Source organism: Apostichopus japonicus, chromosome 2 (genome assembly GCF_037975245.1).
Source record: "Apostichopus japonicus isolate 1M-3 chromosome 2, ASM3797524v1, whole genome shotgun sequence".
NCBI lineage: Eukaryota > Metazoa > Echinodermata > Holothuroidea > Aspidochirotida > Stichopodidae > Apostichopus > Apostichopus japonicus.
Window position 1 is genome coordinate 26115618 of NC_092562.1, and position 25000 is coordinate 26140617.

Sequence of the window (25000 nt, forward strand, 5' to 3'; positions counted from 1 at the left end):
CGACTGATCCTATTCTTCAGTTTGCTTTACATACTTTGTATATTAAATGTATTGTGTGTAACAAACTATAAAAACTGACACCATCAATTGTTTCAAACTTCATTAGCATCCTTCCACCTCTTACCCATAAACCCCACCTATACACCCTACCTCTACTTAATCAGTCTTAAAGGGGCTGTAAAAGGATGTTATATAATAACTAAAGTTCAAAGTTCATATCATTTAAATTACCGTATCAATTTAGACAGCTAAAGTTTACAATGAGACCCGACAATATTCCAGCATGCGTTGTTTTTTATCAGGTTGGACTAATGATGTGTGTTTATATATATTATTACGTTTGCTCTTTATTTATTTATTTAGCTTGATATTTGCGCTTCTCACCTTTTTCGAGCAACAATTATTCAGTTGATTTCAGTAGTATATATACCAAAGAAATTGTTTGCTTTAATCACTATTTTAAATGATAACTTGTAAGATGAGTTATATCCACTACGTGCTTATTAGTTCTTAAACAAAGCTTTATTATTATTATTATTATTACATTGATTACTTAAACTAAAAGATAAAAAAAATATTTCAGTTCTTCAATTACTATGTCTATTTTTTATCTTTTACACACTTTTATTTTGATTTATCATTTTGAAAAACGTTGTAAATTATGCAATTTGTTAAGCTTTTTCTAAATGATAGATTATTCTGTGAAAGTTCGTGGTCTTTATCTAAGCCGCATATAATCACACATGCTTCATGATAGGTTATAAAGCGTGCAGTTGTTAGTGAGTTTAGGGCAGGGTGGGGGTGGGGGGGTGCTGGTAGTCCAATAGAGACCACTTCACCGATTTGCAGGACCAGTGAGTGTAACAAGTATACAATAATGTGTTCATGCACATTTGCTCAAATATTTCCCTAGTTATAGTTACTCTAAATTAAATGAAAGGGTTTTTGTTATGTTACAATTAAGCACTTTCAAACAGGCAGATATTTTGGGTTAAACTAGCAATAGAATTACTCAACATTTTTATAGATATTAAATCAAATTTACAACCATGTGATTGGATCAAGGTCTCCGGTAAAGAAAAAAAAAGTGTGTTCTACTTATAAAGACACAAACGATTGTTATTCATACATTTTTTCTAATTCCTTTTTAACACTTTATCTAGATCAAACACTGCGTAATATTCAAATTACCTGCTGACCCAAACGTCTTCATACTTCAAAGTAGTGCCCTTATTAACACCGTACCATCTTGGGTCCCAACGCACCATATTCTGCCCCGTCCACATATTAACCCGATAATTAGATACTTCAACAAGGTATATTATACGGAGGTATTCACCGAGACCCATTCACCTTAGAGGCAACTACATATTGAGGCATCTTGAGTTTTCGCCCCTCATGTAACATTCTGGACACTGTTGTCAAGTGACCGATATATATATATATATATATATATATATATATTATAAATCTATATAAATATATATTGATATTGATCTAGACTGTAACTTTCATGCCTAGCAATGGAAATCAACCTGTTTGATATGCAACACGGTGAACAGAGAACGTGAATAAGGCCTTATAATATAATGGCTCGTCCTTTATTAAATCAGACGAAACAGGGATTAAGGAAATCATGGCACTTTGTGCATGCGGGTGGCGGACTGTATAAGACAAGTCACCCAAGTTAAGAGCCTGGGCACGAAACAAACAACTTGGCTCACTCTCAGCCCCAGTCCCTTTAACGTCACAATTGTAACCTTATGATCGTGAAGGTATTACGTCAGTTAAGTGAGGTACTATTTCAGAAAGGTCACCCAAGATTGAACCTGCGTGGGTACGAAAACCAAACGACTTAACTGATCCACTCTCAACCGGCCCTGCACCCATGCATCGAGACTGTGACCATACCACGCACATGCGGGTGGGGTTGTTAGAGCGCCATCTTTCACCATGGCAACCGGCACGTACCAAGTATAACAAATATTCAGCTCACTTGATTTTATAGTCATGTTACAAATCGACACTAACAATCACTATCAGCACAGCTGTTGTCACCAACTTGGGATCATGTTTAACTTACTCTACTCTCATACCATGCTTCAAAGCACTTGTACTGACAGTATGGATAGTATGAATATTCGGTTTCCATCAGCTTAATATTAGGAACTGTTCACACTGGCATTATATTATTATTATTATTATTAAGCATTATATAAGAGGACAGTATAGAGTGGTGTAAAGTTAGCATTGCAACATTCTCTTGCCTGCGTTCCATAGAAAGCTGAACATTACATTCAACCTTTAACATCGATATGAAGCAGACAGTATGTGATAAGAGAGCATAGCTAAGCTTGTGTTTACAGGTGCAGTTTAATACAAGAAGCACGTAAAACAGGTCGGTACAATGTGAGTTCACAGTCACGGCGGAGGACCATCGGTGGGAAATGAAATTGTTGAGACAATTATTATTTTTCCCCCAAGTTTAAATCAATCGATCATGTATCCAGCAGAGAGCGACTTGAGGGTATAGCTAACATAGGAAATTGACTTTATTTGATAGGCCCGTGTTTGGTTATTCCTATATGCAGTTTGTTATATTTGTAAGAAAATTCGTAAGGACTGTTTTAGTGTCCTCAAAACATGAAAAGGTAAAAGGAAATGAGTCTTGATTCCAAACTTAAGCATATAAGAACAAGTTAATATTAAAACATCAACAAGCAGGCAAACAAAAGTAGTAATAAACAGAATACCTACAAAAAACAAAACACACACATGCGCACAGATGAAGAAGTCATAGAAAGCAAAGAGAAAAGCCCAACAAGAACTGAATTTGCCTGCAGATACGCAGTGTTGTAGTGCGCGTAGATGCTTGCAGTATTTTAATACTTCTCGGTTGTTCAACTGATATTTTTAGGGCGGACAACATACCAAGGAGTATAGTCATGTATGTACAATTAAAGTAAGGGCGCTTATGAGAGCTGTGACAGGCTCAAAATAAGATGGCAACGCAGCTAGCCTCTGAAACTGCAAATGTACAGAGCCTATATGCAACTTTGAGTTTCAACGTCCAGTCATATAGGAATCGTTCACTTGGCCAGTAATGTCAATATTGTAGCGCGCACGCGCACTACAATAATACCTTTCAACGCATGTAAGCACAACAATTGGAATAATGAATCCAATTATTATCAACATTTTGGATTCTGTAGCAGCAATATTATCCAGCTTGTTCTGAGCAATTCAGGGTATTGGTAATACTAACTATACACAACTGTAGGACATGGTCATATATTTACACTTACCATAATACTGTATGTTGCGTTTTGGTTGTAACTCTGCGAGTTCCATTCAGCCATTTTGACCAATCCACGGCCCGATCGCTAAATTGCAACTGTTGGCCAATATCACGTGTGGTATCTGTTCTTTTCAGTTCATATACACAGCCGCACAGAAAGATCGCTCGCCTGGTATCGTATGTCGTGCCTTATTCCATTTCCAAAGGAAACATCGATACCCCAATTGACGTAACACCGCTATGATTCTGGCTGTTACAGTCTCGATGTCAAAGGACTGGGGTGGTTGAGAGTGGATCAAGTAGTTTCGTTGTCGTGCCCAGGATTTACCTTTGGTGACTTTTCTTTATATAAAAAAAAAATATCCATGTGATATTTGCCCGTAATTAGTCATCGCAGCCATTTATTAAAATTAAATGATATATATTTATGGTTACAAACGTTAGACTACTTCCTCAGTATACAGATATAATAACTGTCTAATCCACTCTTGAAAATTTTGTGCCACAAATGTAATGTCATGTCGAACTGTTTCGTTTGCAAACGCTTTGAAGTTTAAATGCATGCCTAATGTTACTGATGATATAATTTCAGTTGATTATGGAAACTCATAAGATAATGTCCCCAGCTGGTAGTTTATCTGTAATGGTTGAGCTTTTATGGTAAAGAACCATGTACACTGTTGTAACTCGTGAAACCAGACAGCTAGGTATTAAAGGGATACTGCTGTGGCATACAAAGTGACACACATATACCCAACAGAAGGGTATTCCACACTGGCACACTGTTTGTTGAAAACTCTATATCTCAACATCTTGCCCCTAACTCAAGATTCGACTGGCTAATCCTCCCATTCTTCCCTCTAGACGAGGATCAGAGAAGGAGGTCTGTGACGTTATAAAGATATAATTGTTCTTCAAATGCTCTACTTTCTTACTTTCGTATTGTAGTCATCTTGTTGATTTATCTGTGAAAGCTGATATTTGGAATGTCCGTTAAGTGGTGAAGATTCTATGTCGTTGGAATTTCATCAAAATGCAAATCTTAAGTTTCTCTTTGAATAAGTGAGTTAAATATTCTAAAGTAACGCAAAAGGGGGGTTGGGGGGGGGGGGTTGGAGGAATTCAACTGAATTGCAATGATGGTATCATTCACTTTATTGTTGCCAGGTGCAATCACTAAATACCGCTAAGTTTTAAGGGGAGAAAAACTCATATCTTTGACATACAAACACCTATGAGGATGTGATATGTTACTATAAAGATACAGCAAGTTTCCAGACTATCAACTTCAGCTACCCGAATATCCCTTTCAGTGAATTGAGTATTTCTGAATGTATTCCTAAACATATCGATAATTAATAAAACATAAGAGTATGAAATATGATGAAATGTGATTTGATACGGTATTTGTAGAGGATATCTGCTTCGCATATTTCATGTCTAGGGGGAGGTGGGGTTAACCATTACCCCGTGCTCATCATTCTTTCCCCCTACTCCCGACTTGTTTGAACCATTGCTTTTATCGAAAGATCATTGTCAAAGCAAATTATTAACTATCAATTTTCAGAAGAACAATATGAAATTCACGAATATTTTTGGGACAAAGAAAATTTGTATACAACTGTTTTACGATCATATCACGTATTTTTTTTTTCACAATTGTCGTGACTGGTTCATGATTTAATGTCCTTATTGTTGTCATCGTTATGGTCATTGTTCTTATTTTTAAACTTATGTCTTGATCTGGTTATATGCAGGCATCCTAAATTTAATGAAAAAACGTATATTACAGTGAAATTCTGTGCATCAATAAAATTTAAAATATCAGTTACACAAGAATTAAAGCACGATTCCATCTTTTTGTAATGTTAATTCTTCCTAAAACGTGTGTGGCGTGAAAATATGTATGTTTGTAGGTATATACATGACTACATCATATATATATATATATATATATATACATACATATATATATATATATATTTATATATATATATATACATACATATATATATATATATATATTTATATATATATATATATATAAATATATATATATATATATACATACATATGTATATATATATTTATATATATATATACATACATATATATATATATATATATATATATAAATATATATATATATATATATATATATTTATATATATATATATATATATATATATATATATATATATATATATTTATATATATATACACATACATACTCATGGAGTAAACTAATAAATATACATTCTTTCTTTTCATCGCGAGAGTAACGTTTGGGTTGTATCTGTCCGGTTGATTGACTAATACGATTCGGAAGGAATAATGATGATGATCTGAAATATAAGGGTTCACTGATAGTAAAGCGCTTAGCCTCTTTTACTCGAACGCCTTAATGTGGTCTGCGTGCCTAGTCACATGTATCTACCATCATTAACAAGAGTCCGAAAGCTCGTTAAAACTTACGACACAGTTCCCAATTTAACCGTAATCAAATAAATGAGAAACTTTCGGATAAAATAAAATGCTTTTTGGTCGATATATTCACCACACGGTGATATACCCTTGAGCTGTTTTCTACCCTATTCATTGCAATGAATAGGTGTTGATGCAATGTACGCCTTGTCACGTGACATAGTACAAATGCAAAGTGGTGACATTTTTGCTCACAGAGCGTGGCCAACAAGCTATAAGGCGTTTATATATAAACTTCGTTAACTGTCAAGAATACCACCATGCTTTGAAAATAGAATAAAAGCAACTATTAAAACCCCTTAAAAGAAACGGAAGGAGGACAAAAAAAAATAATAACATAGAAATAAAAATATATAAATAAATAATAACTTGACCCGTCCTGCTTTAAATTTAATCATTTCTTGTGATTATGAAGAATTATTGTCGAATAACGAAATCATTTCTTCAATTGAAGCAACGTTAAACTAATTTTTTGTGTTAATGTGAAAATTTAAAAAAAAAAGACTTGAAGTTGGATTGACATGAAAACATACGTATTGGAGAATTAACAACGGATATTTTTCATTAATTTGAAGCATTCACTAAACCATGCTAGAGAAATATTCTGAAGAACAGGCCTTGTACAGAACAGTCTCCTTTATTTTAAAGGGGTATTCCGGTGGCAGACAAAATCCCTATCAAAATATCTTGTCTCTATATGATTGATTGAATGTAACCTATTTGACAAACTTCCCTTACTTCAAAAGTAGATCAAAGTTTATATGGTCTGTGATGTCACTTTTTAACAGATGCTCTTCAAAAAGGCTGTTATAATCTGTTCGTACATTTTCCTTGAAATGTTATAAATTTGGAATGTTTGCTTCTATAGTTGAAGAATTTCATCGAAATGCACTTTTGTCCCCCCTTCTGTGGATAAGTGATGTAGACGGGGAAAAGAAACATTCCTTTCTTCGCCATCACAAGTGTGTGATGTCCCTATCCACTTCCCTGTTTCTACACCTTTGATCATCGTTAGGAAAAGGAAACTAGGAAACGAAAATTCACTACATTTGCTGACCACTAGCCGACTGTACATTATCATGACATTACATTATCATGACCTCAACCAACCGATGACGCCAAAACTCCAAAAACACAACAAACCGATCAGAGTTTTTTTCTCATTTTTTTTAATATCAACTGAAATATTAGAATAGTAGTAAACACTTTCTCATATTTTGTGAAATTTACTTTTATAGTATATTTAGTTCATTATTTTACCTCCATAAGCAAAGCGTTCTATTGGATTTTTCGTATGAAAACCGAGACACTTATGTCACGTGAACCAGCGATTGGATACAACGAAAATCAAAATTACACGACACTATATATATATATATATATATATATATATATATATATATATATATATATATATATATATATATATATATATATATATATATATATATATATATATATATATATATATATATATATATATACCAACTGCGCGCATATCGACGCATTTCAGTTTAACTTGAAATATTAACCGAAAAGTTTAGCCATACTTAAATAATCTTCAAACGTTTTCAAAATTCAAGGTTTTAATCGGACACTTAAGAAGTCAACGTAAAGACAATGCGATTTGACAGCTGGTTAACAATAGGCTATAGTAAACGATATTGGTAGCAATATTAGTGTAATAAATGTCCTTTCAGCACAATTTGCGCATGATTACGGGTCAGAGTGCAAAGCAAAGACTGCGTACAGTAGGCCTACTACGTATACGTAAGGCATGTCTCGTGTACATGTGAAGACTAGGAGCTTAAGGTTAAATGTACGCACAAAATTCATGTTGAAGACCATTGCAGCACACTATAAGCATAGGTTTCAATACAACTTTTTTTGGGGGGGGGGATGGGGGTGGGGGGATGAAATATAATCAATGAGTGAAATGTCACCCAATGATGATCTGTTGTTTATAAGAAGATAAAATTACATATTTTGGTTGTGTTATTACGAATGTATAAAACCAGGACAATGGACTGCAGGAGCCAACGACATCATATATTTTGCCTTCAAAGAGCATTTCAGAGATTTAAGATAATTTAAATGTTAAAACCTTTGTAAACTGGAGTAGCCATAGCAACCATATCAAAACTCTTGCATTTTCTTTGCCCATGATAAATCAAGACTAAAATTCTGCCTAAAGTCATAGACAGAACTAATCATTTGTCGTTTTCACGATTTGCTAGCTTCCATATCGTCTGTGACTGAAACAGCATACATGCTCTCAACGTCTCTACGGTACATTTTACTTATTAATGGTTGAATATATTTTAATATGTCATTCATATACGTAATATATCAATATCCAGGAACGATATTGCAGACGAGAAATCAATAAAGAAAAGAACACCTAAAAATACTAAGGCAATTTTAACAAAACAAGCAAAACTCACATTTCGTAAGTATATAACATTCCTTCGTTTTCACTGTCATTCTATATCAACAGGGAAATGGAAAATAAGTATCTTGAAGGGCTGACTACATCTGTGTTGGGTGAATGGCATACCTTCTTGACGATTATAGAAATATGACCTAGCCTGCATGCATAATTGTATACTGCTTAAAGATAAGCAGTTGGTTACTAGGCAGTTTACACAGACTAAAACTTTCTATTATCAACATAGAAAATATTCCAGCATTGCCCGTTACATTTCAAACCATAATACCAGCCTACCATACTATAATACCGCAATAATCTAGCCTATCCTACTTGGTAGCTACCTTCAAATCATCCAAATATAAACACGTAACTTACATGGATAATCATCGCACTAAAGCAGTTGACTGTAGCTTACGTAATGCCGCTAATATACCATCAGATACTGATGAAGACAAAATTCGTTATCTGTCTGCTGCATAAATGTCGCGCCAAAAGTTTGAAATCTTCAGAAAGTTTATAATATTTCAAAACAATCATAATTCAATAAAATCAGACCTACTACACTATTTCAATAGCGGTAACTAGCCTAGCTTTAATCCTTGACATGTAATTTTTAATAATTTCATAAACATCACAGACAGTATTGCTTATGTACTGGGACGAAACTGAATATGGTGCACTTGGTGCACATGTGAAGCATGATAATGACAGGCCTCGGCGGAGATTAGCTTTACGCTAACCAAGTAGGCCTATGCCTTTCAATGTTAAATAGAGAACAGGCTCATTCAAGCCATCACTCCTGGCTATTTATTTGACTTCTTATTCATTTTGACGCAAAAAGATGAAGAAGAAAAGAATAGAATAAAGAATTGTTACTTACAGGAATTTGCTTGTTGTCCATACACACATAATTTGGTATATGTTATAAATGTATAACGAACGGTATTGTTTAATATACTGGTAAGACAAGAACAAAGGAAATAAGTAATCTGAATATCCTACTTGTTGTTTAAAGGTTAGTTGCACTTGCCCGTTTATAAGAAACCAAAAATCGCTAAAAATTATTTTGACACTGCAATGCAGCAAAAGAGAAATTAATTTCTTATATTTTCTCACACCTCCTTTTTTTACCAAGGTAACAATATTTACTTTCATAATTCCAAAATAGATCGCTATAAATTTTGCTGTCAATGCTATTCTTAACACAACCTCCCTCCCCCCCAAAAGAACAAACAAACAATAAAACAAAACAAAACATGAACGCTAATCTGAGGTTATGCAGAAGATAAAAAAAGCTAAAATAAATTTTGAGTCTTCTCTGATCGGTAAAAGGAAGAAAGCAACGATATTTGTGAGGCATGGAAATTGGTCATGGTTTTCATGCAAAGCACATACCCTGAAATAATCAATGCTTGTCCACACTTGACCAATCCGTGCAGCGCCGAACCGACATCAATTTGTATTTAGAGATCAGTCAATCTTAACTTAAAGACTAAACTTGTAAGCAACTCTTCCACTAGTCAAATACAGACACACCCCTTCTAACGACCATAGCCAACATGCAAACGCCTGTAAATTCTTTAACCAGCTGTCTCTTTTGTTTGGTTGATAAGTTCTCTACCACCTTTACCAAAGCCATCCTCTGGAAATGATCCAAGTGGGACAACTTTCTACTACTTTGAACCATCAGGTTATAAAATGACAAGCCATGCTGATGAATTGTATGCTTATCAGACTTAAGTATAAATCTTGACCAAATTCGAGAAAAAAGAAAATCACTTAATCAGTCACCAAAATAGTGCACAAATAGGATTTTTTTCCCCACACATGTTCCGAATATCACGCTTTAAGAACACTATGGTGCAGGTCATTTAAAGTGTGTTTGCCGTACATCAAAATTTGCATAAAGATAGAAACACTGACTGCCTTCCATTGTCTTGATGCATCTTCTTTTAATAGCAAATCACACTGTTTCAGGTGAACCTGTAATTCAAAGCACCCAGTCACAGGTAATGATATCCTCTCGGAAACCTGATCGAAAAGCTACAAACTCACAAATGATCTCTAACAAAGTCAAGCAAATGATGCAACAACCTCCATTAGTCAAAGTAACAAGACCTGAGAGCCAACACACAGACCGACTCTTCCGTCCTTCTCTTTCCTTCCAATGCTTCAAATCTCTGATCGATCACACAGGTTAAAAATGCCTGCAACCCTGGTGAAACTACAATAATGTTTTTCCCCCTCAAATAATGGAAGTGGAGAGGGAAAGAAATGACGTGTGAAGTGCGATGATGACCTCTGTCCGTTTCCTCAGAGTTTTGGAGATGCACCGCAACCACCTGCAGATATTGTATGCTTTCATTTTCATGTCAAACTTCCAATCCCTTGTCATCCATCATGGAAATCACTTGTCACGATCCACATCATCTTTGGAGGAGGGCAATCTTTCTTCAAACAGTTACCACGTCAGATGGCAATGTCCACGGTACTGTTACACCTCTGTCCCAGAAGCTACTTTCTGCTGGGTCGGGGGTTCGTCCAGAGACGACGCTAGTAACGTTTGCGCCGACTCTGTTGTCAAGCATTGACTACTGGAAGGCAAGGGCGGTAATACCGTAGCTTCTTCTGTTACATTTACGTTCGTCCCATCCTCTGCCGGGGAAAGTGGTTCGCTGCTCTCGTTACCCGACTCTCGGGCCGCCGATAAGATGCGATTGAGATGTGCGTTAAGTGAAACTACCCCACTCGAAGCATGACCTACGGCTGTATCCGGAGGTTGAGAGACCTCGTCCGAAGATATTGTCCGATTTGTGTTTATTGCACCTGCTTCTTCCACGACGCTAGTTTGAGCATGGGGTAAACTACTTTGAGTTGGGCTTAAACTTTGATATATTCTAGAAATTAAAACAGCCGAGCTAAATGGCATTTGAGTCCCTCCTCCCCTCTCTGGAGGAGGGGCTGATCCTTGAGTCTCTCCCCTACCTGGAGTCTGACCGGGCAAACCCTCTGAATCTGCAGGTTGGGAGCCTACCTCTGCTCCCTCGTTAGGGATGCCGTTCGGCACCGGTCTCCGCTCGTCTTGTGCGTTTCGCTCGTTTGTGTTTCTCTGGGCGACGTTAACGTTGATGCGCCGTCGGCCTTGCAGACCTCCATGCTGATTTCGCTGGAGAAGCACTTGAAGGTGAGCCTGCTGGAGTATGGCAGGTAACTCGTAATGATGGAAAAAATAAACCATAGAGTGCTGAAAGGGAAAACAAACAAGATACATTATTTCAGCTTCATAATTGGACTGATCGTTGTCAAACTAATAGACAACTTCAAGTCTGTGCTAAATAATGAATAAACTGCACTTGTCCAACTATTTGACTTAACTAATGAAACTCATACTTTCTTTATTCAAATTAACTCTTTCTGTGCTATTCAGTCTTCACAATCTTCAATTTTCCAGATTTCACTTAGACCAGCTAAAGACTGCCATGACTAATAAAACTCAAAGTTTCTTAATTCCACTAACTCTATCTTGAATTTTCTACAATACTCTACAATCTTGAATTTTCCAGATTTCACTTAGACCAGCTAAAGACTGTCGACTGTCGTAACTAATAAAACTAAAAGTTTCTTTATTCCACAAACTCTATCTGTGCTAGTCAGCCTTCACAATCTTTAATTGTCCAGAATTCACTTAGATCAGCTAAAGACTGTCTTAACTAATAAAACTCAAAGTTTGTTTATTCCCCTAACTCTATCTGTGCGAGACAACCTCCACTCAGACTACTCACCAAACATACAACGCTTATCCAACGAATGTTATGATACACAGACTTGGCTAATCGGACTTAGTCTAGTAGGAATTGAGACAAGCTTGATTGATACAACTTAAGTAGTGCTGAACAGACATTACTAATTAGTAATGTATGTTATGATACACAGACTTGGCTAATTGGACTTGCAGGGAGTGATAATAAAGACAATAGTCATTCTGTCTCTACTGCACTCAACTTCAACTATTACTTCACTTAATACACTTCAATAGAGATTTTGAAGCAACTTAAAACTGTTTATCACCAATTATAAGGAACTTTGATGTTCCTGATCATAACTGTTGTGACAAAACCTTGAACTGTAAAAGTACTATCAGTTAAGAAGAACATATTTAGTTAATACCTGTATAAAGAGCCAGGATGTTACTAAAGCGAGGCCGCTGTACTGACCATTGAAACGGTAGTGGTAAGCGTAGAAGGCAAAATGGTACAGGTAAAAAAATCTGTGGGATGAAAGATGTCATATGACTAACACTGAAGATTTGTTTTTTCACTTAAAAGCAGGTAATTTAATTTCTTTCACTTCTTCTAGAGCTGCTTCATTTTCTTAAATAATAGAGGGTTGTTCTTTTCAATAGTGTCGGGGTGCACAAAGGGATATTACACAAACAATTTTTTTTGATTGACATTTTAAGCAAAAGTATCTCACATTCATGTATACATACAGTATTTATTTCTCGGGAAATCCTAAAGCGCTCTAATACACATAAGCGTAGCTCTGACTACTGGAATCTCTGTATAGAAGAAAAGTTCTGGATCATAAGAAGCAAGCCGACAAAAGCTACAACGCTATCAACAAGCGTAGCGAAATTGTATCTAAATGTCGTCATGGCAACCGTTCAAAGAAGCTCCCTGACAGCCCCAAACGGAAATAGTCGTCATTGCAAGATTCAGTTTCCTAATGATTGCTGCAGTGAGAAGAACTCAATGTGTGCATGAAACTCTGTTGCAACGCAATAGAATAGCATGTTTATACATATTTCTATATAGCTCTGTACCAGTTGTATCAAGCATAATACTGCTATTATTGAACTTTATATACTACCCTATCTATATATATATATATATATATATTTATAATATTGATTAAATTAGTAACCAAAAAACCCAAGGAAATATAACTAGCTCCAATATTCAAAACAAAATGATGAAAATTCACATAATTTACTCTAATTCGATGAGACCTGCCTATATAAACATCTACCTCAGAAGGCTGGATTACTCATCAAATATAACAGATTTAATGTTCTTCAATGCTATGGAAACAGTTCTTTCTTTTTTCCCCTTTTTACGCCCTAAATCGACATTGTGAACTCATATTATTTTCCCCTGTAACATTGTGATTGTTAAAATGGGTTTAGGTTTTGAGTATGAGTACTAGTTCTACTAGTACTCATACTCATGTTTTTGTACTCACACCAATGGGAATTCTACTTGTACTCATACTCATGTTGTTTTACTCATATTCACACTAATGGGAGTTCTACTTGTATTCATACTAATGTTGTTATAATCATACTCATGTAAAACCTACTTGTACTCATGCTCATGTTGCTGTTCACTCATACTCACGCCGAAGGGAGTTCTACTTGTACTCACACTCATGTTGTTGTACTCATACCAATGTGAAATCTACTTATACTCATACTCATGTTGTTATATCACACACACAGCGATGAAAGTTCTACTTGTACTCATACTCATGTTGTTGTACTCATACCAATGTGAAATCTACTTATACTCATACTCATGTTGTTATATCACACACACAGCGATGAAAGTTCTACTTGAAGTCATACTCATGTTGTTCTACTTGTACTACCTTTCAAATGAAGGGTTGACTTACTTGAGCCAATGTCTTTTACTGATCAGAGTGTGACAACATATAGCATCGTACTGGTCTGCGACCCACACGATGAGGATGATGTAGAATCCTGTGGTGGTATCGTTGAAGAATTCCGACATTATGGCCTCCATCCCCACCAGGGCCAGGATAACTGTGAGAAGAGGAGCAGCGGGGAACGCTACAGTGGTGTTCATCTCCAGCATCTGAAGAAGATCCACTACAACCAAAACAACATAGCATTAATAATCACGTGCAGTGAGAGAACATTCCTAAATGTTGCAAAGTTTTACTTTTCGCCTCAAGAAACATTTTTTTGTTTTTATATTTTCGTAGCAACTCACCTATAAATACAAAAATCTGATGATGGGAGTATCTAAGTAACATGGAAATTGAGATGGTGAATATGAGCATGATGAAACCAGCAGCAATGTACGAGGACCTCGCCATCCACATACTGACAAAACGATAGTGCTCTCCCGTTACCACGTTACGAAGGTATCCTGGAGAAAGGAGATGAGAAACAAGACAGGTTGACGCTACACTTTACAACAACGCACAAGTCTTCAAATGGCAGCTCTTGTTTGCTGAATCTGAAATATGCTACAGCAAACAAAATGGTCATTTGTGACAAGGTTTTATATCACTTTTACTACTTTTTTTTTAAGTTACAAGCAAAACAGATTACTGTTAGGGTTAATCTGTGCTGACTCTGAACTATTTTAAATATTAAAAGACAGCATCAGTTATCAATAGTTTCTTTTCATATTCTTGTGTTTTTCTTTAAAACCTTTTGTTTGTACAGTACGGTTGCTCAAGTAACCATCAATATCCGAGAATCCATTTTTCTGCTATTTTTGGTACCATTAGTGTGTCTGATATTCACTGGGCACCATTAGCAAAGCACCTAGAAAATTCCTCAATGTTTGTGAACTTCTGTGCGAGGGCAAAACAGGAAAAGCAAAACTTATTGTATACCTTTATTGTCTTCCTGTTCAGCAAGGCTTTTAACACTGGACATCAAGATATCGTCGTAGCCGAGGAATTCTTCCAGCAGGAACCTGCTTAGCATGTCTCCAAAGCATTCATCTTTGTTAGGATCTGAGAGAGACAGAGAGAGAAATTTAAACTGCAATGCATCAAATTCATCCAGCATATGATGTATAACAGGTAAATTCTCAAAACATAGAAGCGATATAGATAAACAACAGTGATAGCTGTGGCCTAACAGCATTCCAAAATTAACTTTGCACCAAAAGTCATTCTGAAGTGGCTGAGTACAGTACAGTCTATTCACCTGATACTGCACTATTAATGCAGCTTCAAAAACAAAACAACATCAATATTCCACTACTTAAGATTGCAAGTAGTCAAGCAGAACCCTTACAAATCAAGGGCTGAAGTATGGTCTTGCATAATATGTCAGAATAAACTCTGTCTTACCCAGCTGTACCACCATCACAGGAATCTTTAGCTTCTCTCTGGTACTCGACGATAAACGGAGGAAACCATATTCTAAGGAGTACTCCATGATGTACTCGTCGGACGGCCAGACTGCCGAGAAATGAAAAAGAAACCAGAAATCAAACATCATAATTACATACTTTCTACAGTAGTCTACAGTAGTATATGCTGGTCAATAAATTAATATTCAGGATTTTGTTGTTTTGTTTTTCTGGTTATTTACCAGAAAAACAAAACAACAAAATCCTGAATATTAATTAATTGACCAGCATAAACTAGACTGCCATCTCTTGATTGTTCGACACCAGGTACAGTAGATACCAGAAACTGATGATCCAACCCATGAAAATATCAACTCGATATTTAAAATGTTCACAAATTCCATGAGAATGTCAGTGTATAGCTCCCTTAGTCAGACCGGATAAATAAAGTGCTCAAATTTTGTGTGGGCAGATTTGAAGGAATTTGCTCTCTTGTTGAAAAACTGTGTTCCTGTGCGAGTTTTAACAGCTAAAAGGACTGTAAATACATTTAAGGAGTTTTAACACTTACAAGTAGTGTAAGCACTTCTAACAAGTATAGACACTTGTAAGGAGTGTTAACAGGGTTAATATAACAGGGTTAGCAGTGTTAAACAGGGTCTTATTAGGGTTATCAAAACCACAGGGGCAGGGATGTTTGAGGCTAAAGATTACACCAACATTGCCTTTCTCCTTGACTGTTCCTGCTCTTCAAACTCACCGGCTCGTGTCAACATTTCCATCTCTGACACCGTTTCTCTGAACGGATATAAGTTTTTCTCTGGTACTGGCGGTAACTCTTGGCCATCAGTACTAGCGTTGTACACAAGCCCTGCATCATCTGTGATTATCACCCTCTCAGGAAAGTCTTTCACCAGCTTGTCCTTAGATGTATCTGGATACTCCCAATAGTTTGGCATAAATGTATAATTGCTATTATCAACGTCATCGTCAATTACTGCAAACAAGATAACAAATTACAGAAGGTGGAAATATCAATGAGCTTTTTACTTCCTCAAATATTGAACATTCTACAGTAGATAACTCAGTTGGCAAAATATTAGACCAATTCATCATATACTGTCGGTGATGTGAATATCTAACTGAATGTAAAGAATGTATTATTGATTCAAATGTGCAGAACATGTGTGAACACTTCAACGTAAAGCCTGAATATTTTACTTAAAGGTCATTCACTTCAATACTGTGCAGATTTCAATGTCATATCAACAAATAATATTTGCATGTACTGTCTGCTTCTGGTTTAATGCAATTAATTAAAAGTCTTTACTATAAAATGATTGTCGATCAAAAATACATGTAAAGAATGTATTAACAATTCAAATGTGCAGAACATGTGTGAAACACTTCAAGTACAGTATACAAACAAACAAAAACTTCCCACAAAGTTGTAGATAAATTACACACTGTACAATCCAACATTGAAAAAAAATATATATATTCTGGGGAGTTGAATAGTTTGGCACTTTTAAGTTGACAAAACTCCACAAGACAATGATTTTGTAGCCTAATTATTTTCAATTTCAATGTGCTACTGTAATAGGAAGGTACTAGGATGTTTAATTGCTGAGAAATCAGACCTCAAAACTCAAGAAAATGGCAAAATGCCATGGTGGCGACAAATTGCGGAATTTCAAAGTGTGATAAATCGGTCAATTTTGTAGTATGCTAAATCTCTGAAATGTTTCTTTAAGGCTAATTGATTGTAATGTCGGCTTCTTAGTGCATGACTGAACGTTAATGTTAATCTGGCGTTTATGAATTCTAATAACTTGATCAAAACCTTTTCTTTAATTTCATATAATCAACAGGGTATTAACAGCACGTAATTAATTTGTTATGCATTGTAAACAATTATTTCAAGGTGAATAAGATTATGTACAGTCCAAGCACTACAATTGATCACCCTCAAGTGTTTATAGGGTGATTTCTCCAAAAATTGAAAGTGGTATAGAAATACAGCCTAGACTGATGGCAGTGTTTTATAATGGTTTTTAACATATTAAAAATAAATTTGCTCCTAAAGTCATCCTTTGGTACTGGATATGGAATCACCTTTTGTGACAAACTAATCACACAATGCAGCCCAAAAACAAAACATAAAATATCCAATTTAAAGGTCATGAAAATTAAGCATCTCTTCATCTGGTAGTTATGTGTCACACATGTTTGTACTTCTTTCCATCAATCGATCAATCAATTAGTGAATGAGGCATTCGTTAGTTTATTTTACCTGTCATCCCATCATTTAAGTCTGGCTTGGGATAGTCTCCATCATACTTGATGTGGGAACGACTTGGATTGATGATCTCCACCCTCATGATGCCGTCTCTCGGCCAGGTGTCCTGGTACTCTGCTAGGCAGTTGATGGGGTTCTTGGAAAATGTACGATGGATGTAGGCAAGCATAAAGAGACATCCCAGGGCCTATCAAGGATACAAGGAATTAAGCGGTTACAGGTTTAGAGCAAAAGAATGTTGAGAAAGTTCTAGCTAACTTTCTTGAAGATCCAAAGGAAACAGGTAGTGGATACACTGCCATTACCCCTCCAGACTATCCAGCTAGAAGGGATATATCCGGTGTATCCCTACTGCATGGGTGTGTCAGGAATGAGACCTGATCTTGGTGCAATTGTGTTTCCTTTGACAAACAAAGTCTACTGCATTGATTTTAGTTGTCAATTAATGGGCTCTCATCTATTTTACCATAACTTGAACTAATAAACTAATGACACTATGAGGAAATGTTGCCTTCCCATCTTTCTGTCTCTTCAGAGCACACAAGTTATTCTGTGAAGTGCGGTTTAATACCTCTTTCACAATCTTTTAAAAGTAGGTAGGTGTATTTTTTATGTAAGAACACCTGTCCAACAAACATGACACTGACCTTGTAATTACGACTGGATGTCCCTCACCACTTCATTACGGAAGGGATATCCAGACATATCCTCTTACCCTGCCCGTGTAACCCTGCTATGCATAGACATGGGTACAGCTACATGGCATTCACATGTGTACATGTGTTAGGAAGCCACACAGTAACTATGATGAAGTTGTACACCTGAAAAATCTCAACTTTGAGTTTTATACCTAGGAAAAAAGCTATAAAAATCTAACCAGGCCAATAGCACCAAAGCAGGCTGATGCTAAGAAAGCTTACTGGCTGTCCAACACATAACCTAAGCTTCCTTGATTTGGATCAAGATAATATCCAGTTCTTAACTTGGCACAATTAGGTTATTACCTTCATCAGGATGGTGAACTCTACCATCCTCCTCAGTGGGGGCGGTATTGCTCGGGCATAGGTGATAGCGATTTTGAAGAAGAGGGCGTGGAAGAGTCTATCTCTGACATTTAGAAGTGGATTTGGAGGGTTGTTATTGTTATTAGCCGCGTCCTCTGCTTCTCGATTTGCATTATTTTGTTCCTCTTCTTGTGCTCCATCGTTGCCCTGTGTGGGTACCTCTGGTGGCTGATTCATATCTGCCATAAGAGAAGACTGCCTGTGTGCTTAACTTCAATCAGATTAACTCAATACCTGCTTCAGTCTCTTATATGATTCCAAAGACCCAAAACCAAAACCTGCAAGGAAAACAGTAACATCTGGATTTAAGTGACATGTATGTTGCACAGATAATCTGGTAGTTTATATAATATTAATCATTTTCATCTACATTTACTAAGTTTGTCAATCACTGGTAGTTGCTCAAATCAAGATTATGATTGCTCAGACTATAAGACTGCAAGATGTTGTTACTCTGTAAAGCTGCAAATTGTCATGATTTCCCCATCGTCAAGAAGTAGGCTACATACAACAAGAGACACCCTCCCATTGGGCAATGTGGGCAATGTTATGGTAAGGAAATCTAGCATGTTTCCTTCCATTCCTTGATAAGTAAATGATAAGACTTTTAATAAGCCAAATGTAATGTTTAAAGTGTAAAGCATTTCGAAGAGCCATGGCTCTATGTGTCCTTCCCACCGAATGTAGTTTGCTCACATTTCAATCTCAAGAGCCACAATGAAATTAGTCTTTTAAAATTTGGTCGCCTTGTCAGCCAAGATGCAACTCAGTGCATTCTTAAAACATGACAATATGGCCCACATATATCCTGTAAACAACACTTCCTGTTCAACTGACCCCCAGGGTCTTAGCCAGAAATTTCAAATAGGGTGTCTCATCTGTTACTGAGTGCTCAGGAGACTGTCCATCTGGCGCCGAAGGCGCCTGCGCGAGTGCGAAGCCTATAACGGGTGGGTCCAGGGACCCGCCTTAGGGCCCCTGGAAGCCCAGCCCCTATCAATGGTTTATTTGACACAATTGGGGTTAAAAGTATGCTTAGAAAGCTGTGAAAACACCTAAGCCATCATGATTTTTTGGGGGGAATTCAAACATAAAAAGTGCTTTAAAACACTAGGTGCAAAAGTGCACCATGAAAACAGCTTATAGTAATTGATATATTACAATTATATATAGCCTACTGTGTATCTAATAAGTATATGCTCTTATTCTGTTAATGTCATCCATACAGGGATGAGCCTGGGGTAAAAAAAAAATCACTGAACTTTGTAGGTGATACTATACTAACGCAGTTGGCGTCAGTCAGCTTGCAGCGCGACACAGTAATAGGTGGGGTCCATGGGCATGCCTTAGGGCCTGTGGTAGGGTCCATGGGCAACGCCCCGGTTGGGGTACAGGGGTCTAAGCCCCCAGAAGCTCTGAGAAATTCAAGGTTTGAAGACAACATTTTGGTGCCTATTTTATAAAGATTTTTAAATTGATTAAAACACTCAAAAGCAAAGTTTCACGCCAAAATATGCACACTGAAGCCACATGCCTAGCCTGTCGTTTTCACCCTACTTGATTCTTTCAATCATGGCGACCCATACTTAAAATGTTACTGTTCATAAAATGTACACAATGGTCTGTTTTAATCTGGAATAATATTCAGCAGCTACAGCACTACACTTCTCCTCAATTGTCACTTCTCTAATGATACTAACAATTTTGAAAATCATGGGAAATTTATGAAAATATCGTTGCAATAATGTTGGGAACGTTATGAAAATCCAGAGAAAAATTTGCGGTATGGGTATAAGCTCCAGTTTGCGTATGCTACAGTGTGTTAGGATAATAGTTTTTGTCCCTCTGCAGGTTGGATATGCATCGATTCGGTAATGAAAAACAAGCGAATGACAGATCAAATGATACAGTAACGCTGTTGTTAGAAATTAACAGAAATTGAGAGATGTAAATTTCCGAGGTAGAAAAGAAATCAAGGAAATCCACGAAAAAAGCTCATGTCTTCATATATTACCATGGTAACAATCATACTCAACCCTTCTTCATTCCCCATTGAATGCAGTCACCAGGAGGAAATTCTGTGGCGACTATATCTATATTTTCTTCCAAATTCTGGTGACCCAGAATGAAAATGTGTCGCCACTTCGATATGCTAAATATTAGTACAAAAAAAAAGGCCTAGGCTCAACATCGAGTAGCACTACTGTCATGGTACTGACTACTAATGTTGAACTTTGAAGCTAGTAGTTAGAACTGATGTCAGTGACTCGTGGTACATTTTGATTTAAAAATAATAGGCTAATGTATATTATTTTCTAACAAAATGGGTACGGTGAAAAATATCTTACTTTATGTTTTGATGTTCAAATACGTAGGTGTAAGATAAGGTATAAAACCTTCCTCAATAATTTCTATTTGCTTTTGTTTTTTTCATTAACTTGTTAATTACTGTACTTCATATAATTAACATTACTACTAGCTCACACTGCCGCCGCTGATTATGCTTGCTCTCCACGTCTATTGGATCAGACCATATAAATATCCAATTTAGCTCTTAAACAGTTACTACTAGTACTACTATCTTAAACGATTAGAAAAAAACCACTTGCGCTGATTATTGTTTTGTTATCCCGTCTATAACCCATAAACATCTCGTAAAATTCCTTGTCAACCTCTCCTTCTATGAAATAAACGATTGAATCAATCATTTCTTCCACATGGTAGCCTAACACCACACTAAGTCAATGGAAATCTAGCTAAGCCTAACCATCTGTTTCTTCGCTGAATTTGTGACGCAGTTATCCATGGAATACTTTCATTATTGCTGCTACGTTCGACAACTTCGACCACATGGTTGCCTAACATCACACTAAGTCAATGGGGGTAATCTAGCCTAGCCGTCTGTTTATTAGCTGAAATTGGGACGCAGTTATAAGATATCAATGGAATACTTTCGTTATTGCTGTTATCTTCGACCACATGGTAGCCTTACACCACACTAACTTGGTCAATGGGAAATCTGCCTAACCATCTGTTTGCAAAAAAAAAATCACTCTTTGCGTAGGATTCGGGTAATAAATTAGGAACCGGGTAGTACCGCGTCGGGCGGGTACCTTCGTTATTTTTGTAAAGTATTGGTGAAATTTTCAGTTGCAAAAACCGATCGCCACAGTATTATAGGTCTGGCGACTATCGTTAATTTTTCCAGAAATTATCATCCCCAGCCGAGAATGGTCATCGCCAATGCGACCGTAATGAAAAAAAGGTTGATATTCATACTAACTGCGAAGCAAGATGGCTTGTGTTGCATACATCCTATTGTATTGCCTTGACAAATGATTTTTCGAACCCGCGCAATATCACATTAATATAAATTAATCGGAAATTTCGCGCCATTTTGAAACTAGACAGACTGCATGGTCGTTACTACGACGCAAAACTTTTCCCTCCTGCCTTTTCAGGTATATAAGGAAAACATCGCAGGAGCTGTCAATATTAGCTCTTTCCACAGTACCGTGATACACAACACCTAGCTTGGAAAGAATAAATACAAATACACGGGTGTGCGAAAATGATCACGTGAAGAAACAATTTTTTTTTAGCTACCTAGGTGATTTGCTATTGAGTGTAGGTTTTTATATTGTGTTGTTGACTGGACTGTATTCCAAGCTGTTATAACGAAATGATCGACTGTCAGGGTTTCTTCAGTGATTATTTCACAGTGTTGTGTCATCATTTTAAACGTGCGGCGCCCGTTGACTGAGCAGTACATACAAATAACTAATAGTTGCAGAGCCATTTATTGGCGTCTCAAAAGCCGTCCCACTCAAATTCGGCCGTCTTTCATTTCGATCTAGCCGTCTCAAAGACGGCGAGACGCATTGCTAGCTAAGACCCTGCTGACCCCTATTCCAGGAAATACTATTTAGTTATGGGTATAATGGTAACTATAAATTGGTATTTTAACTCTCAACCTTAATTTATATTTGTGGGACTGAATGATACAGAACAGTGTTTACACTTACAGGCTTTGGGTGTTGATAGAACTGCTGAAATCACTCACTGAACAAATGTGTTGATACAGGAATAGGCCTACTGTAGGTCATTATCAGCTCAACCCAAGTAGGCTTCGACTGAATCCCACAAAACGATCATGATCCTACATTTATTTAATTGGAAAACGTCAGAAATATACGGGAAGGAAACACTCAGCCTGTGAGTGGTGAAATAGATAGCCTAGACCTAGCCTAATTTTTTTTATCCTAACATAGTATTTTGTAGGCTAGGCTAGTATAGCCCTTGCCTATATTTACAACGTTGCTTCCTACACCTAATCAGTAGATAACGTTACATGAAATTCCTACAGGAATATTTTCTTTGACGAAGATTTATCTTTTCCACAGCAAAAAAAAACCCAAAAATGATCACGTAATTACCAATCATACGTCGGGGTATTGGATAACCGCAAATAACTATCACTTTCGTATAAACACCCAACCTTTCAGGATTATGATGTAGGATTGTAAACACAGTTTACCCTGTGTTACTACAGTGGCTGTTATCGAACATTTATAAGCCTAGTTAAGTTTCAAGGAAATGCTCTGCTTAGATGCAAAAACATGCTTATAGTTATCAGTTTATGTAACTAAAATGTTAGAATATACAAAATTCACTAACAATTTGGTTTTCGTAAATGTTTTGAGTTTTCTAGCAAAATGGAGATAAAAATTCGGTTATAAAGATCTGTGTTGTGTAAGATACCGTATATTAGCACCAACTGGATTTGAATCGTAATTTAGTAGAGCCCCATCCATTATCAGCAATAGGCCATGTGTCGTTTGTATAGCTCAGCTGAAAGCTTTCAGTTGAGCCATATAGCGATTCTTCCGAAATTCGGTCACTTTTTGCCACCATGTTTTGATTGACTGCCATTTCGTCATTTTCATTCGATTTGGCTGAATTTTCGTGAGTGTTTTGTGTGAGTTAAGTTTTCATACATGCGATCATATTTTACAAATTCGAAGGCCATGTTTTGAAGTCTCGAGAAGTCATTTCGTGAAAATTATAAAATGATACACCTCCTTGAGCGTTTTTCCAAATCTGCTGAAATGTTGTGGAAATAAGGTTTGAATGAGGGTGAACCAAGGTTGCTCAGGAAAATATTGTTGTTGTCATGTGAGGCCCAAAACAGGCCTTCTGTAGAGTTTTAGTTATGATGAAAGGTAGCCCACAGATCATATCGGCTATTAATCATAAAATTGGATGTTCAACTTCTGAGTATTCATGACCAAAATGCGTTTTGGTGTGAGCAACAGAGTATCTTCCCGTTTAATTTCCCCGTCAATTTGAGAAATCATTCCAACCGAGAGACTTGATCAAGTCAACTTTTTAACGTGTATTGTGTAATGTAGCCTTCCTATCTAGTTCGATGTCATCCTACGTGCAACGACTACTAATAGATTTGCAAATTTGAACTTTTCCACCGTTTGTGTTGAATACGACATGTGAGAATATTGTTGGAGCCGATTCCGATATCCGTTCTTTAACGTTTCTCTGAGGTACGTCGTTCTACTGTTGTATATGGGTGCACATTTCGTGAGCAAGTTGGGGGGGGGGGGGGGGTAAGCACAATTTAAACGTGATATCCACAACAGTTTAACAGATTTAGCAGAGGAATACGTTTTTACGTTCGTTCATTATTGAATGAAAACTACGAAGAGGATATTCTGTTGGTGTTTTTGTGTTTTGCAATGTTCTGCATTTTAAGTTTTCAAGAACACAACCGGCGGTTATAATAGCCTTTTGAGTTTTCAAATCAATTTCAAACTGTTATCATTGTTTATTTCACTAAAAATTGAAAAATACAGTTATTTTTATGTCTTTTTTCAACAACAAAAAATGTTTGCAACTTTCTAACATTGTAACAAATAGAAGTTTAGATGAGCTTCTGCAGCATTGCTGCCCTGTTCGATAATGAAATTTAACTTAGTAGCAACAGCCGACTATGTGTAACGTTATATCTCAAAGGTACCTGCACATTGTCCATTAGTTTTACCCCAGACTATCCTAGTAAGTCAAACAGTCAAAAAGTACAACAAGCATATATTACCTTCAACTGTCAAAACCATTCCGTCTTGTTGAGACATTAAATTGCCTAATTGAACACTTCCCAATGTCTGCTAATAAGAATTTGAAGAGTCAGATTATTCCAGAAAGTAATTTAAAAAACTCCTTACAACTTTATAGCTGACTAGAGTTTTGGCCAATACTGATAACTCTGACTTTAGGTACAAAATAAAATTTGATAAGTTG

At 36.5% G+C, this 25000-nt stretch overlaps 1 protein-coding gene across 1 annotated transcript; it reads right to left on the reverse strand.

The window, feature by feature from the left end:
- Positions 1-7674: 7674 nt before the first annotated feature.
- LOC139984103 (membralin-like) lies at positions 7675-23238 on the reverse strand. The gene is made up of 10 exons (XM_071997815.1): positions 23125-23238; positions 18629-18966; positions 17619-17811; positions 16086-16322; positions 15324-15434; positions 14859-14981; positions 14225-14383; positions 13884-14100; positions 12381-12480; positions 7675-11457 (listed from the first exon to the last, which is right to left on the reverse strand). Exons 2-10 carry the CDS (start codon positions 18872-18874, stop codon positions 10708-10710), a joined length of 2136 nt encoding a protein of 711 aa, XP_071853916.1. The 5' UTR covers positions 18875-18966; positions 23125-23238; the 3' UTR covers positions 7675-10707.
- Between the last annotated feature and the right edge of the window lie 1762 nt (positions 23239-25000).